This window comes from Stegodyphus dumicola, chromosome 8 (genome assembly GCF_044657685.1).
Source record: "Stegodyphus dumicola isolate Sdum_Otavi_A_Nest chromosome 8, ASM4465768v1".
In the NCBI taxonomy this organism is placed as follows: Eukaryota; Metazoa; Arthropoda; class Arachnida; order Araneae; family Eresidae; genus Stegodyphus; species Stegodyphus dumicola.
The window spans coordinates 80,521,586-80,549,524 of NC_140775.1; the positions used below are offsets into that span (position 1 = coordinate 80,521,586).

Sequence of the window (27,939 nt, forward strand, 5' to 3'; positions counted from 1 at the left end):
AGTTTCCGTGACGAAGATTTAGTCCCCTAGCGACGAAGTTCTCCATTTGACGACAATGACAAAGCAGTTGGAGGGGGAGGGAAAAAAAAAACAAAAAAAAAAAAAAACAGAAGAAGCTTTTAAGACACTGTATATTTTTTACAGTGCTCTGAATTTTTTTTTCTGAATTATTTGCTTCGTTTACTGTTTTATAGAAAATTATTCAGTTTCGCAAAGGCTATAGCTAAGAGGTTCTCTTAATGGATTACTTTTGCTGAGACATATTCTAGTAACTTACGTTTCTAATAAGATTTTCAACAAATAACTTAATTTAAACCTTGATAAAATCTGCATTTTTAGGTCAAATGCTTAAACATCCGTAACATTTTATATTTTCATTAATGCGCGTTCCGTATTATTAAATTTATATGTAGTATTGTCATTCTAAAATTTGATTAGCAATTAGAACTTTATCATCATGATTTTTTTCCCCTACCCGCGGAATTCAGGTAGTGAGAGTTGATTGCATTTAATTAAATGTGAACCGCAAAGTGTTGCATTCAAGGTCATAACATTGTGCTTTAAATGTCTTACCTTGTTGACATTTTCATTCAACATCCGTTTAGTATTTGATGTGACGTTGTTAGTATTAAACCTTGAAAAACTTAAAGTGAATTTCCTTGATAAAATATGAAAGTGTGTGAGTTTGTTTCTGTCTGTGTGTGATGGGGATTCTGCAGTTTAGCCCAGCAGAATGAAGCAACTGAAACTTCCGTTCTGCGTAATGTGGAAATATCATACGGAAGTAATGTTTTCCGGATCTTCATTGGCCGATCGTATCGCCCACTCTGAATATGTGATCGAAACAACGAAGATGGAAAATGATTTATTCTAGAACGTTTTATTTGGTTTTTCTTGCATCTTGCTTCATTAATATCTGTTTTGCAAAGAACTATAAGCACATATTGGTGAAATAACTCGCTTTCATTGTTATTTAAGGTGAGTTTTCATTTTTTATATGGCGAAATAATATTTCTGATTTAATATTTAGAAATTTAACTTTTTCCCCTAAGCACATTTTTTTCCCCTAAGCCTATGAAAGCTTTTTTTTTTTTTTTTTTTTTTTTTTTTTGACAATTAATGTATGAATCATAAGTTCTAAGACTCATTATCAAAAAGTTTATGTTTGTGTAGCTACGTTTAAGACATTGGAATGTTTTAAAATTCAGGAAATAAATGGAAGTTTTAAACTAATGAGTTGACGAGAAATTATTTCTTTACCACTTTTTTTAGAGAGAAATAATTTGCATTTTAAATTATGTACAAAAAATTACAATTGAAAATTCATTCGAAATTTCAAATTTAATTTTATTTTATAGCTTTTACTTGTATACCTTTATAAATGTAGATTGATGATAAAAGCTCTAAGTAAACTTCAGCCTTTATTTAATTGGATTTTCGAAAATAACTGTAAGAACTGGGATTGTTTCGATTATGGCAGAGCATACGAAGAGGTGTAATGCATTTGTGGAGAATAATTTAAAGGAAATTGGCTCGTATTAATGTTACATATCGTAAAAATCACAAGAATTTTCATGCAGCTAGTTTAGCAATTTTACCTATCGGCTGCTGGTGGGCTTAATGACCCCTAAAATTACTCAAAATCACCGGAGATAAGAAGAGGCAGATAACTTTTGCATGCTTTACTGCAGCAAACCAGTCTTAAGATAATCCTAAGTGCTTGAGGTTTTCTTTCAGAACTTCACTGTTAGAAAGCTAAAGATTCAAAGATTTTTCTCATGATGAATGAAATATAATTTGACTTATCGGAATATGTACACTACCGCATCAGGTAATTGTAGAAAGTGTTACATTAGGCTGATTGGTTAAGTGGCTGCATATAAGTTTTCCGATTTTTTTTTGTCGATTGTATTATAAGGTATTTTCTTCCTCCTTTCGGCATGCCTTCTTGGTATAACTGGAAGTATGCTGACGCGTATTTGATTGGTCCGGAGTTCGAATCCGGATTTCTTCAGTTTCTTAACATCGAAAAAATTCTGAAAATCTCTGCAGTGGGGCCCGAGCTAAAAGGTGGTGGACGATAATTCTTAACCACCAGGATTTAGCGACAGGGTTCTTTCATCCTCAGTCACTCTTTAAAAGGGGGAGTATATAAGGCATTTTCTCCCTTCTTTCTGCATACATTCGTGACGTAATTGGAAGCAAATAATTCGAGAAGTCCGGAGTTTGAATGCCAGCGAGTGCAATGCTTATTTTTCACGTCTCCAGTATCAAAAAGCTCTTCAAAAGTTTTAATTGGTACAGAGAAAAATACCTCTGTAACATCGTATCAGTATTAAAATTATTAAAATTAAAATGCTACTTCAAAATTGAGAAAGCTTATTAAATACATAATCAATTAATCATACAAATGATTAATTATTTTATTTTAAGATGAATTACGTTCAATATTTTCTCTGAAAATGATCACGAGATACCGAAATGTATATGATAATACGCAGATACGGAAAACAGTTAAAAAATTCATGATTCTGGAGAAGGAAATTTATCGCCGTTTATCAGGTACTAGAAAATTATGAGACATAAACACCTGAGAACGCATTTGACATTGCCTTTAATATTCCAGAGATTTAATATTCTTAATATACATTAAACATGAATACAAAGACGATATATTCACCAATTGCATCCTGGAATTAGAATTTATTAAATAATCCAGAAATAAAAAGGACAATTCTAATTATGTATGATTTTAGGTAATTTTTTTTTTTTACTGTTTAGTACCATTTTAATGTAATATAATAATATCAACAGAGAATGATCTGAAATGGGATCCAGAGTATTACTAAATTAATTCAATTAGTGCTTTATCATATATGCCAGAACAAATAAATATAAGACGGTCACGTATTTTGTGAAATGAGTACTGCGATGGGCTAAAAACGTTTACTACATAGTAAAAAAAAAAAAAAAAAAAAAAGGTGAAATTGTTTTCATTTGCTTCTTTTAGTAAAATTACATTCGATGATAGTTTACAGTAACAGAAGTAAAGTTTGCATAACAGGGAAAGATTTCTAAATCAATAAAAATTTAAAAATATAGCAAACTAAGGGTGGCTGAGCAGCTTGTTAATGTTATTGCAAAATGTCTTAATGTTTTAAGACTTTAGAACTGTGGTGTTCTAAGTGATTAAAAATCAATTTTCATTTCAAAAACGATATAAATTTATTCCAGTAAAGAGAACAAACAGCATAAAACGAAAGATAATATAATGAAGCCGAAGCAAAGTTCCAAATTAAAGTAAGCATAAGTTAGCTTGATGGAAAAACTATAGGAAAACGAAAAGAAAGACTTCTGTTATGAATTTTTCTAATTTTTGTAAGAATGAAGAAAGCTTTGTTAAAGTAATTAGAAATTCTTAATCAGTGATATTTTATTAAATATCTGCCTACAAGCTGTGATTCGGGTATGAACGACAGTTTCGATTTTAGACGTATACAAAATTTTCATAGAAATAGTACTCAGAAGCCAATTAATACTACTTTTAATAAGGCGTATTTATGCATAAATGCCTTTTATCTCTCTTCATAAAATGCTAGAGGTTTTGATAAACAGAATTTTATAAGTAATTCAAAAGGGAAAAAAAGGGAGTGTAAAAGTTAATATGATTGAGTCAGAATAAAAAACATAAATTTTTCTCATAATTTGCTATATTCCATAAAAGCGAAACTTTTCCGTTTAATTATCACTAAGCAGTATAATAATAATCATTCAAGAAGCTGTAAATACAAAATAAATTGAGAAATGGTTTCCTATACGATTTTCTGATTTGAAAGAATTATATGTGGCAAACTGTATTCAAGAACAAGCTGATTTTTACTCTATGTCCTTTATTAAAGTTATGTGGGAAGAGAATGTTTTTAGACTCATTAATTTTTACTTTTATAGATTATATAACTGTGACATCAACTATCAGACAAAACTAACTGCACGAAAAGTAGGACTAGCACAAAGATTTTTTCTGGAAGTAAAAATAATTGGAACTTATGTATTATCCCTGCGACTGGCCATTAATTCGATTTAGCGACTTCCTTTAGAATTCCACTTCCTTTAGAATTCCACTTCCTTTAGATGACCACTTCCTTTAGAATTCCGCTGCAACGATTGGCGACCTTTCCCGAAATTTCCGCCAAATGGGAAATGGGATCAAAAGTAATGGGATAATAAGTAAGTACCAAATAATTATTAATATATTAAGCCAAAAATTTGTCATGAGCTTTAGATACTCATAAACTAAGAATAAACCCTAAATCTAACTTTTCACTTTAAATATGCAAAGAAGTTTCAGCCCCCGTTTTGAAAAAAATTCAACGATTTTCTTTTTTCCTTGAAAATTTTTTTGGGGCCTAGATGTTACTACTGGTGATAGTATTAGTCTAACGGAAAGAATTTTGAAATAATAGGATCTCACCAAGAATATATCTATTTGTAGCCCATCAAACAGAAATAATCAAGATTTGTCTTATTATCGTCTAAAAGAGAAAAAGTAGAAATGGTATGCTAAAGAAATGATTCAAGAAAACAAAAAATCACTTAAGACTGCTATCAAATTATAAAAGTATCTGGGTTATAAATTAATTGTTGACTGGGAAATAAATATTTATTTTTAAAAATAACTTAATCTTATCAGAAGTGAAAATGACTAAATGAATGTACTTCTGAGTCACTTCTGATGAGGACTGATTAAAAAAGAATTAATTCAAATATCATTTACCTGGTAAATTTTATTATTGTTATCATAATATTTTAAAAATAATTTGTAGTAAGTTTCTCTACCAGGTGTATTATGATTAGTAGGATAAAAGGAAAGAATAGTTTCATTTGCGAATATATCTGGGAGGTATTATTTAGTGTCTGATTAGACATCAGTTACATATTATACAGTAAACAAATGGAGAATTTGTTGCCACATGTTGAGGCGTGCCGTTGCGGGAACATCCACTAACAACGTGGGCAATACTTCTTCCAAGAAAATAGCTTACGAACTCCGTCGAGGCTCTGAGGCATTACATATGGAACGATCAACATGTCACCAATAATTCGAGCCCAGATGTTAACACTGAAAGGTTGTTGGTGGTTGTGCGACCATGCGACTTGCGGATGTACAGCTGACCACACACGCATATTATGCCAGTTGAGGACACCATTCCAGGGAAAGGTAGTTTCGGTGAACAATATCGGTGATGGAAATTGTGGGTCTGCTATCCTTGCCTATAAATACCAACATGCCACACGTTGGGGATAATCCGTATCGCTTAGCCCCTGCACCCGTTGTTTGTGGTACGTATGTTAGTGATCTTTCCCAATAATCGCATAATGGAGAAGCGATCAACACCTAGGTCGCGTTCCACGACGCTGGTTCGTTTGCGCTTCCATTGATCCGACTGGCCGCGCTTGCCTTGACGACTTCTACGATGTTGTTGACAACCTCTGTGGCTCTAGCATGAACCTCTGTGCATGAATTTCAAGGAACCTGAATTTACGCCTGTAAAGATGTCAAAAAAGACACATTTTAGACTCAGTTTTTCTCCGTGACGTTGCTGTGCAGTCGAAGCTTGACTTCTTCTCCCTATAGCTACTTTGCTGGCCTTTGCTAGCGTTTATCGCCGTCTGTCGGATTGCAGTCGCGTTTTCGAGCCCCCGTTCCTATGTAATTCTGATTCCTCATGATCTGACACAGCTATATGTGCCGTTTGGACATAACCTTTTGTGATACCTTGTATAAAGACTAACGAGAAGTGCAGCGTATCCAGATTTTTTAATATTAAGAAAAAATTAATGGTAAATGGGTTTCCCCCTATAGACAAATTACTTAAATAGCGAAACATAAGTGAAACTTCATAACATAATCTGAAGTTTTTAGATTATAGTATAACAATTTCAGGAGTTTAACATTAAAGTTTCGAAAAATTAAAAAAAAAAAAAAAAAATATTAAGAAAAATTTTCAAACATAAGAAGCGTAAAGTTAAAACGACATTACACTCTAATCTTGGTATGCAGATTTCAGTTCAATACCTGAATTGATCGGACTACTCGGTTAAGATTTAGTCCCCCCTCCCAAAAAAATAAACCTATAGCATATAAAAATTATATTTAAAATAAAAAAAATATATTTAAAATGAGCTATTAAAAATGGAGAAACTGAATAGCAGAAAAGATTTTTGCAATGCTACTATTTCATCATGAATTAACACCACATACGGTTTTATGTTTTAATTTAATAAAGGAAAGGCTTAATACTTCAAGACGTAGTTGTATATTTTTTTCCACTAGATAGTTTATTTATGAAGATTCTAACAAATACTTTTTCTGAGAGAGATGCCAGTATTTGCTATTTTACCGAAATGTAAGTCCAAGAACTGGCAACAAAAACACACCGAAGAAATTTTCCTAGATGTTTTTAAGATTGCGGAAAAATTAAATGATGAAATTATATTTTATTTGCTTAAACACAGAAGTCCTTACCGTTCCATCTAAAATAAATAACGTATTTAATTCTTATTCATGCAGATCTTGAAATTTAACACATGATTTTGTTTTTATTTTTGCTATGCTCGAAGAAAAAACTAGTACAATTGATACGGATAACTAAAGTTCTGGGCATGTAGTATCCGGACATTTAGAGCTATAAAATTTGAAATTAGTTATTTATCTTTGATCAATAATATTGAATAGTAGAACTTACGTAATTAAAATTTCTAATTTTAGGGCAAAACATCGAAAAAAAACGATATACTAAATTTTTTTCCAAAATATAACAAGAAAGATATTTACTTATCTTACAGAAAAATACAAAACTGTTTCTTCATCCAATTGATTAAATCACATTATGTGCGTACGTAAACAATATAAATAAATAAATATTTTCTGCCTTCCAGATTCTACGCAAATGATTTCAACAAGCATGGCTTGCAACTTAGTAATTCTCTTTGCCAAGGATTCGGAAAGGCTAGTCAAAGAACTGATACGCAGTTTGAAGAATATTACCGCTAACGCTATTTGTGTGAACGAACTAGCTGTGTGGCATGTTTCTCCTCTCCATCAGCAAACTAATTCAAAATCTAGACTTCACATTCTCTTTTTCTCGCCTGATTTCTTACAGTTTTTGGAGTGCAAAGCACTGGACGCTTTTAATATTTGTGGATGGACCGAGCCGGAAAAGACTTTGGCCATTTTTTGTTGTGGCCTATCAGAGGAAAGTGTTCGCTGTCATCATATAGCACCTCTAAATTCTTATTACAGTTGGCGAAAATACCAGCTTAATAAAGAAAGTTCTGATGATGCTGGAAAAGTTGTCTTCCCCAAAGCATTAATTAACCGGATACAAGAAACAGTACCAAAAATTTATTCCAGTGAACTTTTCGATATAATAACCGTGCCTCGAATTTTGAATAAGGTAAATAAATAGGCATTTTTCTTTTCTTTTTTTTCTTTACTGATGCTTGAATTTATGCATACAAATTAATTATTAATTCTTTAAGTTCTTTTATTTTGCATGAAGAGTTTGTAAATTATAAAGCCTTTGAAAAAATATTTTAATCTGGGACAGAAGTAAAATTTGTTAACTAAAAATATCAATTGATGGTAACAACAGATTTATAAAAACGTAGTATGTTCTGTTTCATATTCTTAAATATTTCTAATCGGTTTCCCTCATAAATTAATTACAAGTGTTCTTTCGGTCTGTTTCAAGGAAGGAGTTACTGAAAATACTTTTATTTCAGTCTTTTGAATAATCTTATAATTCATAACTCTTCAAAATTATTATTTAATATATCCTTTATATCTGTTAAAAAAGTTATCAATTACAGTAACAGTGTTTAAATGAAGAAGAAACTGCAGTAAGATCTATAGGACCATTCAGTAATTTTGCTAATGTACTGTGAATAAATCATTTACAAAAACGTGTGAAATATTTTTTTTTAAATTTTTTTTCTTAAAGTAGTTAAGGATTTACACTCATGTCCATAAATTAAGGATAATGCAAAATCAGGCAAAGGAAGAGTTAGAAGCAAAACAAATTTGACTTATTTGTAAAGCTTATTTATTAAACAAAAGGTAAAGAACAAAAAAAAAGATGCTATATGTTTGATATTATTAAAAAAATTGGCGATTCTTCTCCCTGGAGCAAATTACAAAAAAAACTATTTACAAAAAACAAATATTACATGGTTGGTATGATTGTTAATACATTGTATGTCTCCCAGACGATGCAATACAGACCGTACAACGCCTAGGCATGCTGAGTATCAAATTATCGATCTTATCTTGGGGGATATTACACCACTCAAAAAGCAATGCTCTCCGAAGTTCCGGTAGACATGTAGGAGGAGGTTGACGGGCTGCAACTCGTCGGCCAAGCATGTCCCACACGTGATCTACTGGATTCAAGTCCGGTGAGAATGCTGGCCAGTCCATACGGGTGATATCCTCCGACTGAAGGCATTTGCTTACGATGTTTGCACGGTGAGGACGCGCGTTGTCATCCATAAACACAAATTGTGCGCCCATGGCGCCCCGAAACAAACGTACATGTTGTTACAGAATGACGTCCCGATAGATTTGGCTTGTCATGGTTCCAATTTGAACATGCAGGTCAGTTCTGGAACCCAGAATAATTCCACCCCAAACGAGCACTCCTGCACCACCGTAACGGTGTCGTTCAGTGATGTTTTCTTGGTGGTAACGGGTACCTGGAGCTCTCCATATGAAAGTCCGGCGAGAATCAGACTGCAAGCTAAACCTGGACTCGTCGGAAAACATCACACAAGCCCACTGTTGCGGTGTCCACAATGCATGTTCTCTACTCCAGGCTAACCGCAGCCGACAGTGAGTTGCAGTAAGTGGAACGCATCTGACAGGCCTACGAGCATATAGACCAATCCGCCCTAAGAGTCTGTACACGGTCTGCCTTGATATTGTCATACCAGTGGCTGAAGAGAGCTGACGAGACAAGTCTGAGGCTTTGCTCCGCCTGTTTCTTTTGGCAGTAACTGCCAAATACCAGTTCTCATTCGGCGTTGTAACTCTGGGGCGACCTGTGCTGTAACGTCTACCCACATTACCAACATCTTGAACTCGTTGCCAAAGCCTGGAGATGACACTCTGGGCAATTCCAAGTTCGTCTGATACTTCCAGTTCGGTACGCCCACATTCCAGACGGCCGATAATTCTACCTCGTAAAAATCATCCAAATGCGTCCTTTGTGTCATAACTATTCGGTTATTGCACTGAAATGCTTAAATAGCGCCTGCGAACAATTTTACTTCTTTGCCTGTATTCCTTATATATCACTCTCTTACACTCTCGTCATTGTGACGTACCATCGGTGTCATCTGGTTACTTCCTGAAATTTGCATATGATTCTTGAAGATGTGTGTAGTGATTTTACAGGTGATATACTTATTTTAGAGTTCGATTTCCGCGTGACTCCGAATTATCCTTAATTTATGGACATGAGTGTAGTTTTAAGCATGCAAAGTATATTTGCTTTTTATACTTGTAAAACAAATGTAAAAAGCAAATATCTCTTGCATTCTTAAAACTAAATATCTGACAAATAAAACTAAAAATCGTGTATAATTTTTGTTAAATAAACCACAAAAGAAATTTATCAACACTGCTTGTTATCATAGTGTAATTTTAGACAGATTTAGTAGATGCATATTTAGATGTGCCACACTTCCAAACAAAATCCGCGTGTGTTTAATGTTTGTTTCAGTAAAGGAGAATGCTTTAACAAGCATTGATTTTGCATAAATTTTAAAACGAGATTGAACAAAAGAGACACGGATCTTTATCAGAAGTACACTCTATAACAAAAAAATCGGCGCACCAAGAAGGATCCGTCCGAAGGAGACAAAGCTTGGTAGATAGGAATGTACAGAATAGAAAATGATTAAAATTTCAGAATAATTGACTGATTTATTTCAGAGTTATATAGTTACAAAGTAACGAGCTCATTAAGTTGTTGACCCACCTCTAGCCTGGATGCAAGTTGCCACACGGCGTGGCATACACTGGTGTGCAAAAATTAAGGACGAGACGGTTTTTTCAATATAACTTTGTACAAAAGCTTTCCAAATCAACACATTTAATACCATAAGATCCCCAATACGTAAGGACATGAGTAATGTAAGCAACACTTACTAAAAGAGAAATCAGAGGGATAAAAAGAAGCTTTATTGAAAACGTAGCATGGAGCGCAATGCGACTGAAGGCCGAAACATCCCTGTGATGGATGTCCAGCAAGAAACATCCGGTCTTTAATAGGGGATATGATCTTCCCTGACTGCTAGGCAGGTTTCACAGCGTCTGCCCATGCTGAGAATGAGGGTGTCAATGAATTGTTGAGGCATTGCTGCCCATTCGTCTTGCAGCGCCAATCGAAGCTCCGGAATAAGGTACGAGCTGCTAAGCGTCTACCTAGAAAATGCCATACATACTCGATGGGATTGAGATCCGGAGATCGTGCCGGCCAATCCATACATTCAATATCCTCACTCTCTAAGAGCTGTTCGGCAGCTACTGTGCGATGACATGGTGCATTGTCGTCTATGAAAAGGAACTGCGGACCCATAGCGCCTCTAAAAAAACACACATATGGAAGAAGAATCTCGTTACAATAACGGGTCCCGTTGACTGAACCTGCGTCGAAGATGTGAAGGTCTGTACGACTACCAAGCATGATGCCTCCCCAAACGAGAACACCGCCACCTCCATACCTGTCCCTTTCAATGATATTCGAGGGATGATTGCGGCTTCCCCGCTCTCTCCAAATGAGTATGCGATGAGAATCGCTACTCAGACTGAATCTGCTCTCATCTGTAAAGAGTACTCGTCCCCATTCATTGTCTCTCCAATTCCGGTGTTCCCGGCACCACAGAGAACGCCTTCTCCGATGGGCAGGCGTTAGAGGTACACACCATACAGGGCGTCATGCAAACAGACCACCACCGTGCAGTCTTCTGGCCACGGTAAAACGCGATATCGGTCGTCCAGTCGCCTGTGTCGTGTGTCTAGCGATTTCTCCCGCTGTCTGCTGCCTGTTTCTTCTGGCCTGTAAGGCAATATACCGGTCATCTGCGGGTGTGGTTCCTCGTGGACGACCACTACTAAACCCCCGGATAGCTGTTCCTGTAGTTTGAAATTGTCTCCAAAGTCGTGAAACGATGCTGTCAGCAATTCCGAACTCTGCAGCCACACTTGTCACACTGCGGCCTTCTTCCAACTTCCCAATGATTCGACCTCGGGAAAAAGCATCCAGATGTCGTCTAACAGATTGATTATTCGCCATTTCTCGCTGAGGCAGCAACTCGGTGTGATTTTAACTGCTATACGGCGTGCAATCTCTTTGCCAGAAATACTGATCTTACACCGACAACATGCTTTATACTACTCAGACACTCCCCCATTACGTCAACCTGCATATTTGCGCATGTGCTACCGTACATCACCTTACTTAATCTCCTGATTGGTCTTTCTGTCCGCTCTGCCTCTTCGTTTAGCTGATATGCTAATTTTTCGACATCGTCCTTAGTTTTTGCACACCAGTGTAGTCTGACAAAGCTGCCGGATGGTCTCCTGCGATATTTCTTGACAAATTTGCTCCAATTGTCGGGCTAGGTCAGGGATGGGCAAACTACGGCCCACCGGAAGGATCTATCTGACTTGCGGATAGAATTATAATTTGCCGGTCTAAGGCAAATTCAAAGAAATATATATATAGATATATTATATATCCATCTCCTTTCTGCTTTGTTTAAATATTATTTTTTCCCCTTTTCTTCAAAGAACTGATGATCTTTTTACTTTCTCTATTTTTGTTCTACACAACATAAATCGACGGAAATAGCAAGCAAGCAAGCACAAACAGCTTTCAATCGGTAAAGTGTTAAAAGAGGAAGTTCTTTGCTAGTTATAGCTGTAGATTGGTGCCAACAAGCGTTATCTCTTTCTCGGGGAGCAGACATATGGTAATCCGATATAAGTGAATTAGACCTCACATGTGGCAGACTGCGCATTTTTTTAAGCTCAAGCCAGCGGTTTTTGCTTTTGGCGCGAGTTCTAATATTATTGCTTGCGTATAGAAATATTGCGGGCATATAGAATCATTGTAAATAATATAATGATTCTATATGCCCGCAATCTTTCTATACGCAAGCAATAATATTATTAAAAGTGAATATTATTAAAAGTTTAGCTTAGATAGGGCTTATTTGGATAATTCGTAAAATATTTCAACCCAAAATGGCTACTAAAATACGTAAAGTTGATTCAGAGTGCCGTGCTTTTAATGATGAATGGACCTGGAAATATTTTTTACAGTTGTAATGCTAAATCTGTGTGTCTCATCTGCAATGTACCTGTAGCAGTCTTCAAAGAATATAACATTTCCCGTCATTTCACATCTAAGCAGGAGAATTCCAATTACGAAGCAATGTCTGAATATGAAAGAAAATTAAATGCAGAAAGTCTTTGTAAAAACTTATCGTGCCGACAAAAATTTTTTCAAGAAGGTAAACGTAATCCAAGAAGCAGCTACACTTGCAAGTTACATTGTAACATACAATATTGCTAAAAATAACAAAGCTGTCAGTAATGGGGAGTTCGTTGAACAATACGTGCCCCAAATTTATGATGTTTTATGTGTATAAATTTGACATCAAAATTAGAGTTAAAGATTGGCCAGTTTAATTTTTTCTCCATAGCCATGGATGAAAGCACTAATATATATCATATTGCTCTAGTATTATTTATAAGAGGTGTTGATGAGAATTTTGACACTACCGAGGAACTGACGTGCATGCGTTCTTTAAAGGGAACTACAACGGGATGTGATGTTTTTCGTGAATTTCAGGAAGGATTTTAACTTTGAAAGTGCTTATAACAAATATATGTAATATTAATACCGATGGAGCACCAAATATGACAGGAAAAAAGTCTGGATTTCTTGGATTCTTTAATCAAAACTGTCCTGGGAACAATGTTGGTTTTCTACATTGTGTTATACATAAAGATGCTCTGTGTAAATCTGCATTGAATATGAAACCCTTGCCTGATGCAGTCGTGAAGCTTATACATACAATTCGATCTCGTGGGCTTACTCACAGGCACTTTCGAGATTTTCATCAGTCCATGCTATCTGAATACTTTGATGTACTGTATTACACGAAAGTAAGGTGGCTTAGTGCAGGATGTGTTTTTGAGCGAGTTTGGCAGCTGAAAGACGACACTGTGTCGTTCTTCCATAATAAACAGTGTTCTGCGGAGTGTGAAATGTTAAAAGATGCAGAATGGCTTTTGGACTTTCATTTTTCACAGATATTCTTGTCATATGAGCAACTTGACTATCAAGATGCAAGGGAAAAATCAATTTATAGGCGATATCTGGGCTCATCTCAAAGCTTTTACAAACTAAAACTGAATCTGTTTGCTGGGCAGCTAGCTAAGAACGACTTGTCTTATTTCCCGAGGTTAAATTCAATACCCTCATGAAGCTTAAGAGAAGCTTAAGAATTATGAAGATGGCTTGAAGAAACTGCATTTTGAATTCGAACACAGATTTCAAGATTTCAGTACCATTCAAACAGAATCGTATATTTTTACCACGCCTTTCAACTTAAATTGTGAAACAGTGAGGTCAAGTTTGCAGCGTGAATTAATTGAGTTGCAATCTAACTATCATCTCAAGCAGTTGTATCTAAATATGCCAAAGTTAGAGTTTTACAAATCATTATCGAAAGTAACTTTCCCAAATTATTATCCTCCCAGAATAATCAGTGCTATGTTTTCTTCATCTTATACATGTGAACAAGTGTTTTCAACTATGAACCTTAGAAAGAATTACTTCAGAAATAGGCTGACAGATGAGCATTTAGCCTTGTTCCTTAGAATCAGTTCATCTCACTTCGAACCTCAATATAAGGAACTTTTAAAAATGAAATCGCAATTTCAGTCATCTTATTAAGATATTTAAATTGTAATACTTGTATATTGTTTTTAAAATTTTAGAAAAATTTATCTTGGCCCGCCAAACGTTTTTCTTTCGATTTTGGGCCCGCGATTGAAAACGTTTGCCCATCCCTGGGCTAGGTCATCAACATTTCCTGGTAGATGCAGTCGCCTTCCCATCATATCCCAGGCATGCTCTATGGGAGAGAGATCTGGCTGGCCAAAGAAGTGTTTGACAAGCTGTAAGACAGCTCATAGCAATACGTGCCAAATGTGGTCTGGCATTATCTTGATGAAAAATAAGGCCAGGGTACTGCAAAAGGAACAATAGCAAAACAGGTTTCAAAATGTCGTCGACGTACCACTGTGCTGTAAGGTGCCTCTAATGACGACCAAAGGGGTCCGGCTATGAAGGGAAATGGCACCCCAGACCATAAATTTTGCTTGAGAGCCTGTGTGGCGTGCACTAGTGAAAGCAGGATCGGCACGCTGCTCTGGGCGTCTCCAGACACGTCTTCGATAATCGTCGCGACACATTTGGAAGCCGGATTCGTCGCTGAAGACTATACGTCCGAAATCAGCATCATTCCAACCTGATCGAGCCAAGCACCACTGTAATCTGGCTCAACAGTGTGCAGGCGTGAGTGGCAGGTGACGTAACGGTCGTAAGCGTAGATTTCACCCTATCAGCCGTCTGTGAATGGCCATGGTGGACACTCGTGTGTGTGTCGAACGTCTGATGATTGATAGCGATGAATCAGGCACTGTGACAGTTGATCTGACAATCCCTCTGTCCTCCCGATCTGTTGTGGCTCTAGGTCGACCGCTACCATCATGACGCTGAAATCTGCCATTCTCCACCCATTCTTGCCAGCATCTTCTAACCACCGCATCGCTTCGACTCATATGACGAGCGATTCTCCGACTTGCCCAACTTGCCTCTTTCAATAAAATGATACGATCTTTTTCAAACTTCTGATAGTTGCTCGTAATGAGCTTGAATCCTGCGGCAAAGCATTTTTTCAGTCGTTGAAAGGTATCCTAAATCGCAATGCAACATAAATTTTTAACAATAGTTCAAGAATAGTTTCTTATATACATTTGCTGGATGCGCTGGGGATCTCACTATTCATTCATTGAAAAGAAAATTTTAATCGTTTGTATATTTGGTCAAAACATTTATGCAAACGAAATTTCAAAGCAATTGGATAATTCCTTCTTGGCGCGTCGATTATTTTGTTATAGGGTGTATTAAGTATCGTTTCTTTCGCAAAATGTTGTCATTCTTTTGGGTAATCTACTATATCTCAGTAAGTAAAACACCCTATTGTACGTAGACTGTCTTGTAAAAAATTTACAAGTTTCTGTATGTTTACTAAAAACTGTTTCTAAGTTTAGACTGTGCACATCTTTTTAAAGTTTAAAAGGAATTTCTAAGGAAACTGAGATAATACATCTCTGTTTAAGGGATATCCTTTGCTTGTGCTTTGTTTAATATTATCATGAAACTCCAGTCTAATTCATCACCGAGTAGCTCAAAATTCAGGGATTCAAATTGCTCCTATTAGTTTAGTCAGGAATGTTTATGATCTGCAAAGAAATGAGGTGAGAGTTTTCTAGAACGATATCAGGTGAAAACGACATCAAGTGTATTATTGTTATGGAGAAATAATACAGTAAAATTGAATTTTAGAAGTTTTCGTTTCGAATTTGTGCTAATATGATATTAAGCGGAAAATCTAATTAAAAAGTATTATTTGTTTATTTTTTTATTAATCAATTCGTTTTATAATGCTGTTAATTTTTAAATAGGATTACATGTAATATATGTTTCTGAAAGATATAACATGTGAAAAAGTCACATTTTTCGCATTAAATTAATCACTTGAATGTGAATAAAAAGTAATCAAAATGCTGCATAAAATGATTATATCATTTTTTTGAAAGTAAGCGTCTTCTGTTCTAAATTATTTGTAAGCTTAAGAAAGATGTAAGAACACCTCCAAAAATTTAATTTCCAGCTAATAACATTGCTTCTGTATTAAATGCTACTTTTTGGGCCTTTTCTAATGCAATAGCGAATATAAATAGATAAAATTGTTATTCGTGTATATCTTTTAAACTTCAGATTGAAAATAATTTTGATATTTCAGGATAATGATGTTGTTTACATCATATTTCAACCCATGGTGAAGAAGTTGGAGGACATATCCGTTTGTCTGGAAGGCAAAATGAAGATTAATATTTTGCCAGAAGTTTTGAATCCTTATGTTTTAAGATTCGGAATTCCAGGTATTTCGTTAGAAATGTACTTTAAAAAGAAACTTATATATTTATTTGTAAAAATATACTTCATAAAATTTTTTTTGGGAAAAATCGTATTTCAGTTGTTCTTCATATTTCAGAGGTAACCTATGGTATCTATATCGGAGCAGGTCTTCACAACAAGCGGTTTGCGAATCATATCTTGTTACAGAGATATTTCTGTTCGCCCATCATAAAATTGTCAGAGATTGGAAAACAAATCAATTTAATAACTCAAGAGAAATTAGTTAAATGTTGCTCTTACAAATCTTGTTTTCGAATTTGCAACTTTGATGAAAAAGATTAGGAAATTGCCGATGTAATATAATCGTAATATATGTGCAATTAGTTATATTACGATTAACGTAATTAACGATTAACGTCGATATTAATTAGAATAAGAATAAGAAAAAGAGTTTTAAAAATGTTTATTAGATTTAGGTTTTTATATTCTTATCATCATTATTAATTTGACAAATGCAAACATATTTTCAGAAACAAAATCCCAAATTCTAATTGCTTACAAGTTCGATTTTTAATCAATGTAATGGTTGAGCTTGGTGCTTGATGCAAATTTTTGGTACCCGCCGAAAACATTGCGGAGAAAACAATGCAAGTTGAAAGCAGCGTGGTACAAAATACCATCGTTGAAGACAAGGCGATTTAAAGCGACTTATTCATAAAAATAATATTTTTCCTAAATATGGAATTAGGCTGCATTATTCAGAAATCTAAATTTCATTATGGTTAGGGAATAATAAAAACGATGTAAATATATATTAGAAATTTTGTAAATACGGTTATGGCTATAGACCAAAACAATGCGGATGAAAATGTTGCCAAGAAAACAACTTATAAAATGTCGGGGGAGAAAAGTAAGCAAGGAGAAGCATAGCAGTTCTAAACATCGTCGAACGAAATAAAACCGTTCAAAACTCTGGAAGTTGTAAAACACCGTCAGTGAAAATATCATGGGAAAAAGTAAAAGCATCTATAAACCATGGCATGACGATAACATCGTAGACATGTGTTTTTCAACTTGTAAATGTGTATTCATATACCGATTTGGAAGAGCAAGAAGGAATGAAGAATATTTTTACTTTATAATTCGTATTTTGAATTAAATAATAAATTTAACTGTTCGCTATACAAAAGTTAATGTAACAAAACATGGCTTAATTTTCACTAGAAAAATATCACGTTAACAAAGATGAGAGAAAATAATTTTGAAATTTGATAACTAATTAAACAGATTTAATAGAGGTAACCTCCTACAGTTGCTTATCTTCCTTTTTCTAAGCTTTATTATGTTATAAAAATTAATGAAACATGAAATTAATTAAACATGAAAAATTAACAATAACATTTTACAAAAGAGATTAATTAATTAATGACTTTTATTAATTAACTATTTAAGTTTAACATTTTGATAACTGCTATAAGTAGCATTGATTTTCTACTCATTTTTTGTTCTTGAAATCTTAAATTTCCTTCTTACGTTTCCAGCAAAAATTTATTAGTTAATTAAAAATATCAATTATAATTCCTCATTCCTTCTTGCGCTCCCAAATCTTTATGCGAGTATATATTTACAGTTTTTAAAGCCTGAACAAAATATGTCTGTAATGTTATCGTCATGCAGTGATTTGAAGGTGCTTTATATTTTACCACGATATTTTTTACAACGATGTTTTGGAAATGCTTTATTTTCGAGGCGATGTTTTCTCCGTAATGTGTTCGTCCGCGAGAACTTTGCCACAATATTTTCGCCTGTAACCAATTTTTCAAATATTTGGCATGAAATTGCTTAACTTAATCCTTAAATGGCTTCGTTCAAAAATATTTCACGCGTTTCCTGTTTTCCTTTGAAAATGACTGACTTGACTGAAGCCTGCTCCTACTAGGTAAGAAGAGGGATTATGTTGTTCGGTAATAATTTTTCTTTTGATGGGATATTTCTTTCGTATGACTTTTAAATTCCATAATTTAACCTACACGAATGTTTTGAATAAGACTTGTGCTTTAAGATTTTCTTCCAATTATTCTTGCATCATAATATCAATATCAAATATATCGTAATTCAGTAGTTCTAGGGGCCCTGTTGGTACATTCAAATTTTCAGTGTCTTGGAAGCAAAAATTAAAATCTAATTTCGAAATTGCATTGTATGTACAAATATTTTCTGAGAAAGTTTTGCATTTTTTGGCTAAGTTAAACTTTTTATTTGCATAACATATTCGAATATTTTAAGTATTACAGATTTAAAGAGTATATTAAATAACTGTGCATTTCCCCTTCTATTTTTTTTACATGATTCCTTTCTTTCTACATGGTATAGTTTTATATAAGTAAACAATTAATTATCAGTTTTATAATATATTTTTTTGTAATCAATGATCATCAGTATACTGATCAATTGCGCGAGCAAATTCGGCTGTTGACCCCTTTAATTACTGCCCCCCTTTATAATTTCTTCGACTCCCTAGTGGTCTATACTGAACCCGCTGGGAACCTCCAGTCTACTTTGTCATATTATCGCCTAAAGCGGGCTATTTCATAATCCACTTTATATGTTATTCAATATTACTGAAGAATAAAACCATGATATGCAGTAAACAGGGGAAAGAAGATACAGGAAACGTTTAGTGTTTCTCGCGATTTGAAGAAAAAATTAAATATCGAAACAGTGAATTAAATCGAAAACAAGTTTTTGACCCATTGATAGCAGCCACATTTTGAAAATCACTGGACTATTTATAATTTATCTAGAGATGAATAATCCGTGGTATGCAATTTCATAATAGTAGTGTGCTCTATGCACAGTGGCTCCCAAAAGTTTTCGGACACTTTCAGAATTTGCAGAAAAAGAGCTGTAAGCGCTGTAACACAGAATCGAATTCGAAGATAAAGTCCAATATTTTTTCATATCATCTCCATGCGATTTTGAATGAAACCAAACTTTTCTTTTTTTAATACGGACCTATTTTCTTTTTCTAAAATTGAAAATGTAAGGAGTTATAAAACAAGCCAAAAAAGTGATTGTACATGGAAACATTTTCGTAAAATTTCATAAATAAAATTGTAGTCTGACACTTTTTTTTTTTTTTTTTCATTTTGATGACTTTTTTGGCTTTATTCTTTGCTTGCTTACTTAGTTATAATTTAATTAATACTTCAAAATTTCTCGCAGTCATAAGGAAAAAACAAACATCACTCCAACATTAATCATTTTGCATCAGAAAGGTGGAAAATAAATCCGGGATATCGCTAAATTAGTAAGTTATCTCGTTCTATAGAACAGTATATGATAAAACTCTTTAAAAAAGAAAATTGAATCGAAAATCAAGTAAGAAGAAGTTAATTCAACGTGATCAGAGATTTATAGTTAGAAAATTTGTGAAAAATCCACGTTTGAGTGTTGTAAAGATTTCTACGTATTTTACTGAAAAGGAGTCTACTTTAATTTCACCTGAAACTGTTCGACGAGTACTCAGATCAGCTGGATTAATGGGCACTCTGCTCGAAGCAAACCTTTTATAAGTGCAAAAAAATAGAGAGCTTATTCCTTTCTTCGCAAAATTTTAAATAGACCGAAATTGGTACAGTAAAGAATGGCGGTGGAGGTGTCCTTGTGCGGGGGTGCATGTCAGCATCAGGATTAGGTAATTTAGTATTTAGTGATGGCATAATGAACCATGTTTTTATTTAAGTATTTTAACAAATAATTTAAAATTATCCTCCCAAAATTCGTTTTTTTTTTTTTTTTTTTTTTTTTTTTTTTATATATATTAGGATAGCGAACTTAAGCACATGGCCCTCAACGTTCGTCTTTGGTGTGTCTATAATTATCTGCAAGTTTTAAAAACTTCACCTCAGTCACTTGGTTAAAACCCGATAGAGCGCATTTGGAGAGAATTACAGGTTGAGTACGAAGACACAACATAAAAACGCAAGCCGAGCAAAAAACAGGAATGTTGAAAGAATGGGGGGGGGGACATTGATGTAGATTTTACAAAAAAAAAAAAAAAAAAAAAAAAAAAAAAAAAAAAAAACTGAAAGTCTTCTTAGATTTTATATTACGCCCAAAAAGGCGTCTTTTTAATGTTTTGTGTGTTACCTTTATTTATTAAATATCACGTTCTTCGCACTTAAACCATAAAATTCAATTCAACAGCAATATCACAAAATAATTTAAAAACAGCATATCTTTAAAATTTCCGATGCACAGTCTCGCGCGCTGGAGGAAAAACAATTTTTTTTTGGTACAGTGTTGCCATTGCTCGCTTTGAAATCGTTGAGTTTGTTAATTAAAAATTCCTTAAAACTTTACAAAATATGAAATAGATAATAAAGGGAATTTGAAATTCCAAATTTGAACTTCCAGATGCCCAATTCGGGTGGAAGATTACGTAATTCAAAATTTGATGGCTCCAGGTAGCGGTATTTTATCAAAATGAGAGAAGCATACATACATTTATGCAGATTCCTTATTATTTAATTTCTTTAAATATAATACAAGGTGATAATACTTGATGGCAACAATTTGAAAATTGAAACGCCGTTTGTAGTGATTCGACGCAAAATGCCAAAACAAAATTAATAGCCTTTCTGGGCTAACACGCTTTGATCTAAAAAAAACTGGTGAACTCTATGTCCAGACGTTTGAAAGCTGTAATAAGTGATGCATGATATACTACAATATACAAACAGAAATACTGCAATATTTACTATTGTGTGCAGATTTCTTTAAAGTGTACGAATACTTTTGTGGGATAACTTTCTGCTACTTTTTGATTACTGATTTTTCCAAAAAAATGTTTTACTGCGTTCATAAAATATCTAATGTATTTTTAAGAGAAATTTATAGATATTAGTAAAGAATTCTCATTCTCAAATATTTATTTTTATTAAATGAATAAAGTAATATTTCACTGAAATTCGTAAGTGTACGAACACTTTTGGGAGCCACTGTATATCAAACCAAATGTTATGCATTTTTATGACAGTATTTTACAGTAAGTATTATAGCATTTCTGTAAGTACTGTTTTATAATTTTCTGTAAGTATTACAATATTTACTGTAAAATTACAGTATGCGTAGAAAAGTCATGAATGATAATTATGCAATCATTTCATTAAGCCTGTGTGCTTAATTACCTAAAAGCTTTCTAATTAAGCCCAAACAATAATTAGCAATGTAAAAAGAAGAATCACTTTTGAAGCATGTATAATTGCTGCGGGACGAAAAAGTACAAGAAGATTTTGTCTTTATATTAAAATGCTTAAAGTTATTATCAAACAGTCAATACGATTCCATTTTTACTTCCTTCTACGAAGTAAAAAGGAAGTATTGTAATCGCGAAAAGTTTCAGGCAGCATATTTCAAGGAAAATATTCATTTTGACCGCTATCGAATGCAATTTAACGATGTATTTGCGTGATATCTGTACTTAAGGACAGAATAAAAGACTCGTTTCCTCCAAAAAAATTATAAAACTGCTTTAAAATTAATTCTGAAGAGAATTTTTCGTGGCGTCTGTACGAACGTATGTACATACGTTCACGTACGTGCGTACGTACGTACATAAATTGCGATATATGTATATGCGAGATAACTCAAAAACGAGTAGCCTCAGAACTTTGAAATTTTGTATATAGGACTGCTATAACATGTAGATGTGCATCTCGTATTTTGGTTGCAATCGGCCGCACCAAACGTATATAAATATATTTATATATATATATCCACTCTGTTACCCGGCTCAATGATCTCAGTTTCTTTACTCTTATATGTTTGTAAATTATACATTTTTTGCTTTAAAAATGATTGAATTATGTTGTTTTTATCTTCCGGTTAAGGTTTTTATGCCTTTAGTAAATCTGTGTGCAATATTTTTAGAATTATCAACAATTTTAAAGTTGTTTAAGTGCCACTAAGCCTTTATTTTGATGGCGGCTATTGATTGTTTACATTTAAAACAGCAGACTAGTGGATTTGTTGCCAATCTAGAGAAACTTAGCTTCGTAACCACAAAGATAACGCCTTCATTTATTATTGCCAATTAAATCATGCTTTTCGAGGAAATAAGTGTTTAAGATTTACTTCGTAATTTTTAATACAGATATTTTGAATTTTTATGTATTTTTGCCTTGTCGCGAAGTGAGAACTGAATTAATTGAATGAGAAATACTCAATCGTCTATGAAAAACTGTTTCTTTTTTGTTTTGTTTGCTTAATTTCTTTCATACATCGTTCTAGCTTTATTATTGTATTTGATTAGAATATGTGGCAACGATTAGATAATTCTATTCTTTAAATGATATAAATTTTGTGCATTATGAGTTATAATATGAACGAAATATAATACTGTTGCGTGCGTACGGGTTCGTTATAAAATGAATGCACAAGTCCGATGAAAAATGAACAAAAATTTATTATTATCACAACAAAAATGCTTAAATTTTCTCAAATTATCATGCAGTATTACAATATCTCACAGTAGTTATCTTTTAACTACTCAAATGTCCAATAGAACGTAATTCAAAACAGCTAAAGAACGCTAATCCGCGAATTCGCTACAATCAACAAGAGCAGTTTTCTAAACAACAACAAACTAAGCAACTACTACTAACTGAGATGTTTTCCTCCTTTTATAAGATTTTAAAATCACGCGCTAGAATTTTCCAGTACTTTTTCGAAATCAAAAAGAGATATTTATTTATTTAATGCACGCGCTCTTGTATTTTCAATTTTCCGGCTTAGCTTTCTTTTAATATTCGTCACGCGCTGCACTGCGCGAGAAATAAAACCATTTAATTTATAATTGAACTAAAATTAGCTTTTTAAATACATGGACCTTATAAGAAATAGACTAACCCAAACGGTTTTTCTCCCTCGTCTGCGGCGTTGCCGGCTGTCACCTTGATCACATCCGGAGGACTAGGGACGACGTGCAGAAATTTAACATTGGTTGCCTTTTGCAGCGTGTATAATTGTCAAGAAAATGCTGGTTGTAGCGCCTCATTTCACAAATTATAATTTTACATGTTTTTATTTTTGAAATTGAGATTGATTTTTAAAAATTTAGCATATTTATCAAGCATAATTAACGTTCCAAATAATTATGAAGCTATTGCATGCTTTCAGAGCAGGATATTTTTTTAGCTTTTCCTATGCCGTAAGGAAATTTGTAACTACTTCTTTTAGAAAATAATATTTTAAATCTGAACTAATAGAAAATTTCAAACAAGCAATTTTCTCTTGCAATTTTTGTGCTTTTTATTAGTGTAAATAAGTAAAAAATATTAAATTTTTAAAAACGAATTTTAGAAAGTTTTGTTTAAATTTCTAAATTGCGCTGCTTTTTTAAAATTGTAGATGAGTATTATAGCACAATTTCTATAAAGGAATTTTATTTCAATTATATTTCATAATACATCATAGTGATAAACACTTTTCACTCCTTAAAAATTTTTATACATTTAATTCTAATATTAAAGTTATATTTAACCGTAACAATTGATTTTGCTTGTATTTTATAGTGGTTATTCTTTTTAAATTTATTTTTAGTTCTGCATGAGATTTTTTTTTCATTTACTGTTAATTTAATTTATTAGCCCAAAGGGGCGATAGCCTATAAAGGGGCGGTAGCCGCTTAGTTTCAAAGCGGCATTTTGCGCTGTTTTACTATAAATGTCCGTGTCTCCTTGCAAATTGTTGTTACCAAATATTGTCGCCCTGTATTATATGTAAAGAAATTAAATAATGAAGAATCTGCATGAATGCATGTATGTTTCTCGCACTGTGACAAAAACGACAGTATCTAGAGCCATCAAATTTTGAATAATGTAATCCTCCACCCGAACATAGGCATCTGGACGGCCGAATTTCGAATTTGTTTTAATCTATTTCATATTTTGTAAAACTTTAACGAATTTTTGATTAACAAACTCAACGCTGTACAAAGAGCAGACGCTGTACGGAAATTAACATTTTTATCTCCAGTGCGGAAATTCTAAAGATATGCTGTTTTCAAATGTATGTGGTTTATGGGCGAAGAACATGATATTCAATAAATATAGGTAATACACAAAACTTTAAAAAAGAGTGCTTCTAGATTTTATTTTATCTTTTTTTTCCTTCATTACGCTCAGAAAATTTTATGCTCCGAATTTTATGAATTATTAAAATAACTAATTCACTTTAATGTTAATTATTTAATGATTATATAATCAAATAAATATGATCGTTTTGTAATGTTATTATAGTTTGGAAAATCACTGCCTGAAAATGTTCATTAAATTAAAAAAGAATTATCAGATCTTGTTTAATTTTACCTTATTTATTTCAAAGCATCGCGTACTATCAATCTTATTTAACTTTACTTTTACGCAAAATTAAGTTCATAAATTTTGTGCTTAGAGTTTTTACCGTTTTACCAAAGTAAAGATGTTTGTATTAGAATTACAAGTGAAAACAAAATGCGCGAAATGCGGTAAAAAGTGCTTTAATGATGTATGTTAAATCCTATTTGGAAACAACTGTGGCTTTCATAATATCATCACTATAAAACGTATCACATTTAATAATTAAAAAGAGTTATGTGATAAAAACGCCATAGGTTTCAGTGTTAAAGTAGACCAGATCGTCCCTACTCTTTCTTGCCGACATGTCGGTGACGCGCGCCCCGCCCACTGGGTTAGTCTATTTCTTATAAGGTCCATGTTTAAATACCAAATTCGTAATAATACTGTTAAGTGAATCTAGCGCCATAGTGTCGCTATGGTAAACAAATACTAGAGTGAATTTTAAAGAATGCATTTATTCTATTGTAGTTTATGCGCTGTCGGCGAAATAGATTTAATTCAATCCAATAAGTTTAAATGAAATGCAATTAAAAATACGTATAATTTAATATTCCGTACAAGGAAGTCATGTGGTGTACACATCAGATTTTTTTCTTTAATGTCATTTTTGAGGTTTTACAAGGATCTGTTGCATACGTGTGAATTATAAAACATTCTTCTAATCGTCTGCTAATTGGAAATGACGAGATTTTAGAAATCTAAAAATGCAACGATCAGTTATGTTTGCATATCTTGGATAAAGTAAATTATATGCAATCGTGTAGAATAAATTATTTGTGTTAATGTAAGTGTATGTTTATTACATAAAAGTGTTTTTTTTTTTTTTTTTTTTTTTTTTTTTTTTTCATTTTATTAGTTCATGTAGATGTCGAAACTACACATATTACTATACGAATCGTGTGCAAAAGGTAAATACCGCTTGAGGATTTTTGTGCTAAAGAGCTGGAGCTATTCTTTGACTCATTTGTTGCTTTCCTTCATCGTTTGACAATCTACTGAAACTTTTATGAATAGCAAAAGGCTTTTAAAAATTATCCTATTTGCTTAAATTAATTAAAATAACAAATAAGTCCACAAAATTTGAAAGGTGTTTCTTATTCATTTCTTAAACGACAAACATGAAGCGGGTTGTAATTAATCTCCATAACTTCAAAGCGTGAGGGATGTAACTGTTCAGTAAATGGACTTCGAAATGTGCCTTGTGGGTTGCGGTGATCAAAGATGCAAGTCAAGATGAGTGATCAATGATGTTTGGTCAGTAATCAACGAGTCCAGGAATGATCAACGATGTTTGGTAAGTAATCAACGAGTCCAGGAGTGATCAACGATGTTTGGTCAGTAATAACTTGGTGCACTAATAACTCAAAATTTCGTGAGAATAAATAGTTCACATTCTCTTTGTTTTGCTTAAATTTCCCGTAAATTTCAAGGATTATCTTTGAAATCTTTGAAATTATTACAGAACATTTGAACTACCTGAGAATATACATATCATTAAGTTCCGAAGATGATTTCAATGAAACACACAGTGTATGAAATGAAACACGCAGTCACACATCAGTGTAATGAAATGAAACACACAGTAAAATGAAACACATGTTTTCACAGGAAACGTAACTTCCTTACAGTGTTTTGATATTTCTGACGTTAATGGCAAAGATGGTGAAGAAGTTTTCAGCCAAATTGACACTGATGCTCGATAAAGGCAGTCTTCTATGAACTCTAGAATCAAACTAGCAGTTTATAAAGTGGAAACACATTTCATGGCTAGAAAATATAAGCGACCCCCAATCTATAGTCGATATAAACATTTTCGGGGTTCACAAGATAAAGTATTGGATAAATATATAAAATTTATGTGTTAAAATTTTTTGGGGGAAGAAATTTTGCTTTTAGAATTTTCGGAACATGGCGTAAAAATAAATTTTTCTATCTATTTTTAAACGTTAAGGAATTGCTTAACGGGATCCGAAATAAAAACTACAATATGCTCAGTCGTCGTTTTTCTTGATTAGTTTTTTGCCACACGCAAACTTATTGGTGGATCTCTTCCTAATAAATTTGTTCAAGGGAAAATTTTTAACTTACCCTTCCTAATGTAGCGCAAATATTTGCCTATTTCTGCATTTTCTTTGGCCAGCGATTTCACTATAAAATTGACTAGATTAACAGGTCATTTCATTTTCCGAGCAAAATTTGATACTTCGTCATGAAAAATGCTTTAGTAATGGCTAAACCTCCGGTAAGAAGTAATTTAATAATTTTACAGAGCTCTGATTATGTGACAGCTACTCCTTTGAAACGAAAACCAAAAGATAAATTTGTGAAATACAATCAAATCAATGGAACAAAAAGAATTTTATGAGTCCAAAAACTGAAGACCAAACATAGCTGCCATATTTAGAAAGGGAGAACAACATTTAAAGATGATTCAGAAAAACAGCATTTTGGATGTGACCCCGAAGATATTTGTCTGATAAAATCATGGAATATTTAGTCGAAGAATAGTCACTTTTAAAAAAAATCTTTCGTTGAGTTTAAAGAACGCACCTACCTCCTCTCCAAAACGCCCGACTTTTCAGATATTCGTAACTAGCGAGGTGTTGATGAAAGCAAACTTTGGTTATACAGAAAAAACTCTGATTATCTGCTTTAAAAAATAAAAACAATAAAATAATTATTATGTGGCAACTGATTTTTTGTAAATAAATACAAAACCGTGTGTTTCTTTTATGGACATTTTATACAGTAAAATATTACTCAAAATATTCCTTTATGTTAATGAGAATTCCTTGTTTTTTATTGAAAATTTTACTTAAGCTTTACTTAAGTACTGAAGTATTTTGGATTTATTTGTTATCAGTAATAATGCATGCAGGGATTTTACTTAAGTATTTTGTATTTCATTGTTTTTAGCTATCATCTTCCGAAGTGAAGACACAATAAAAGTAGTAGTTAAACAAAGAGACAGAGTTATGACCGAGCAAATTTTACGCATTTTACCTGAAACTTCAGGATCGCCCCTAGATTCAGCTTTATCTTTCTCTCAGTTTGACAAAAATCCCGTATCGCCTGAGGATTACCTCGATGAGCAGCTGAAATATCTATCAGAAGTATCTTGCATGCTGAGTGAATGCGATAATGAAGATTATAGAGTTTTAGATGTGGCAGCTACTCCTACGCAATGGAAACCTGAAGGTAAATTTATGTTGTAACATTAGTTCTGTTGTACCACAAGAATTTTAATGTTGACA

General features: G+C 33.3%; 1 protein-coding gene across 2 annotated transcripts in view; it reads left to right on the forward strand.

The window, feature by feature from the left end:
- Positions 1 to 761: 761 nt before the first annotated feature.
- Positions 762 to 27,939, forward strand: part of LOC118201569 (uncharacterized) — an 87,536-nt gene continuing 60,358 nt past the window's right edge. The window contains exons 1-4 of one of the 2 annotated variants that reach the window (XM_085822038.1): positions 762 to 978; positions 6,940 to 7,457; positions 16,168 to 16,306; positions 27,602 to 27,883. In XM_085822038.1, the coding sequence (XP_085678164.1) occupies positions 6,951 to 7,457; positions 16,168 to 16,306; positions 27,602 to 27,883 (928 nt within the window). In that variant the 5' untranslated portion in view covers positions 762 to 978; positions 6,940 to 6,950. The remainder of the gene's footprint in view (positions 979 to 6,939; positions 7,458 to 16,167; positions 16,307 to 27,601; positions 27,884 to 27,939) is intronic. The other variant, XM_035373687.2, reaches the window with a different exon arrangement.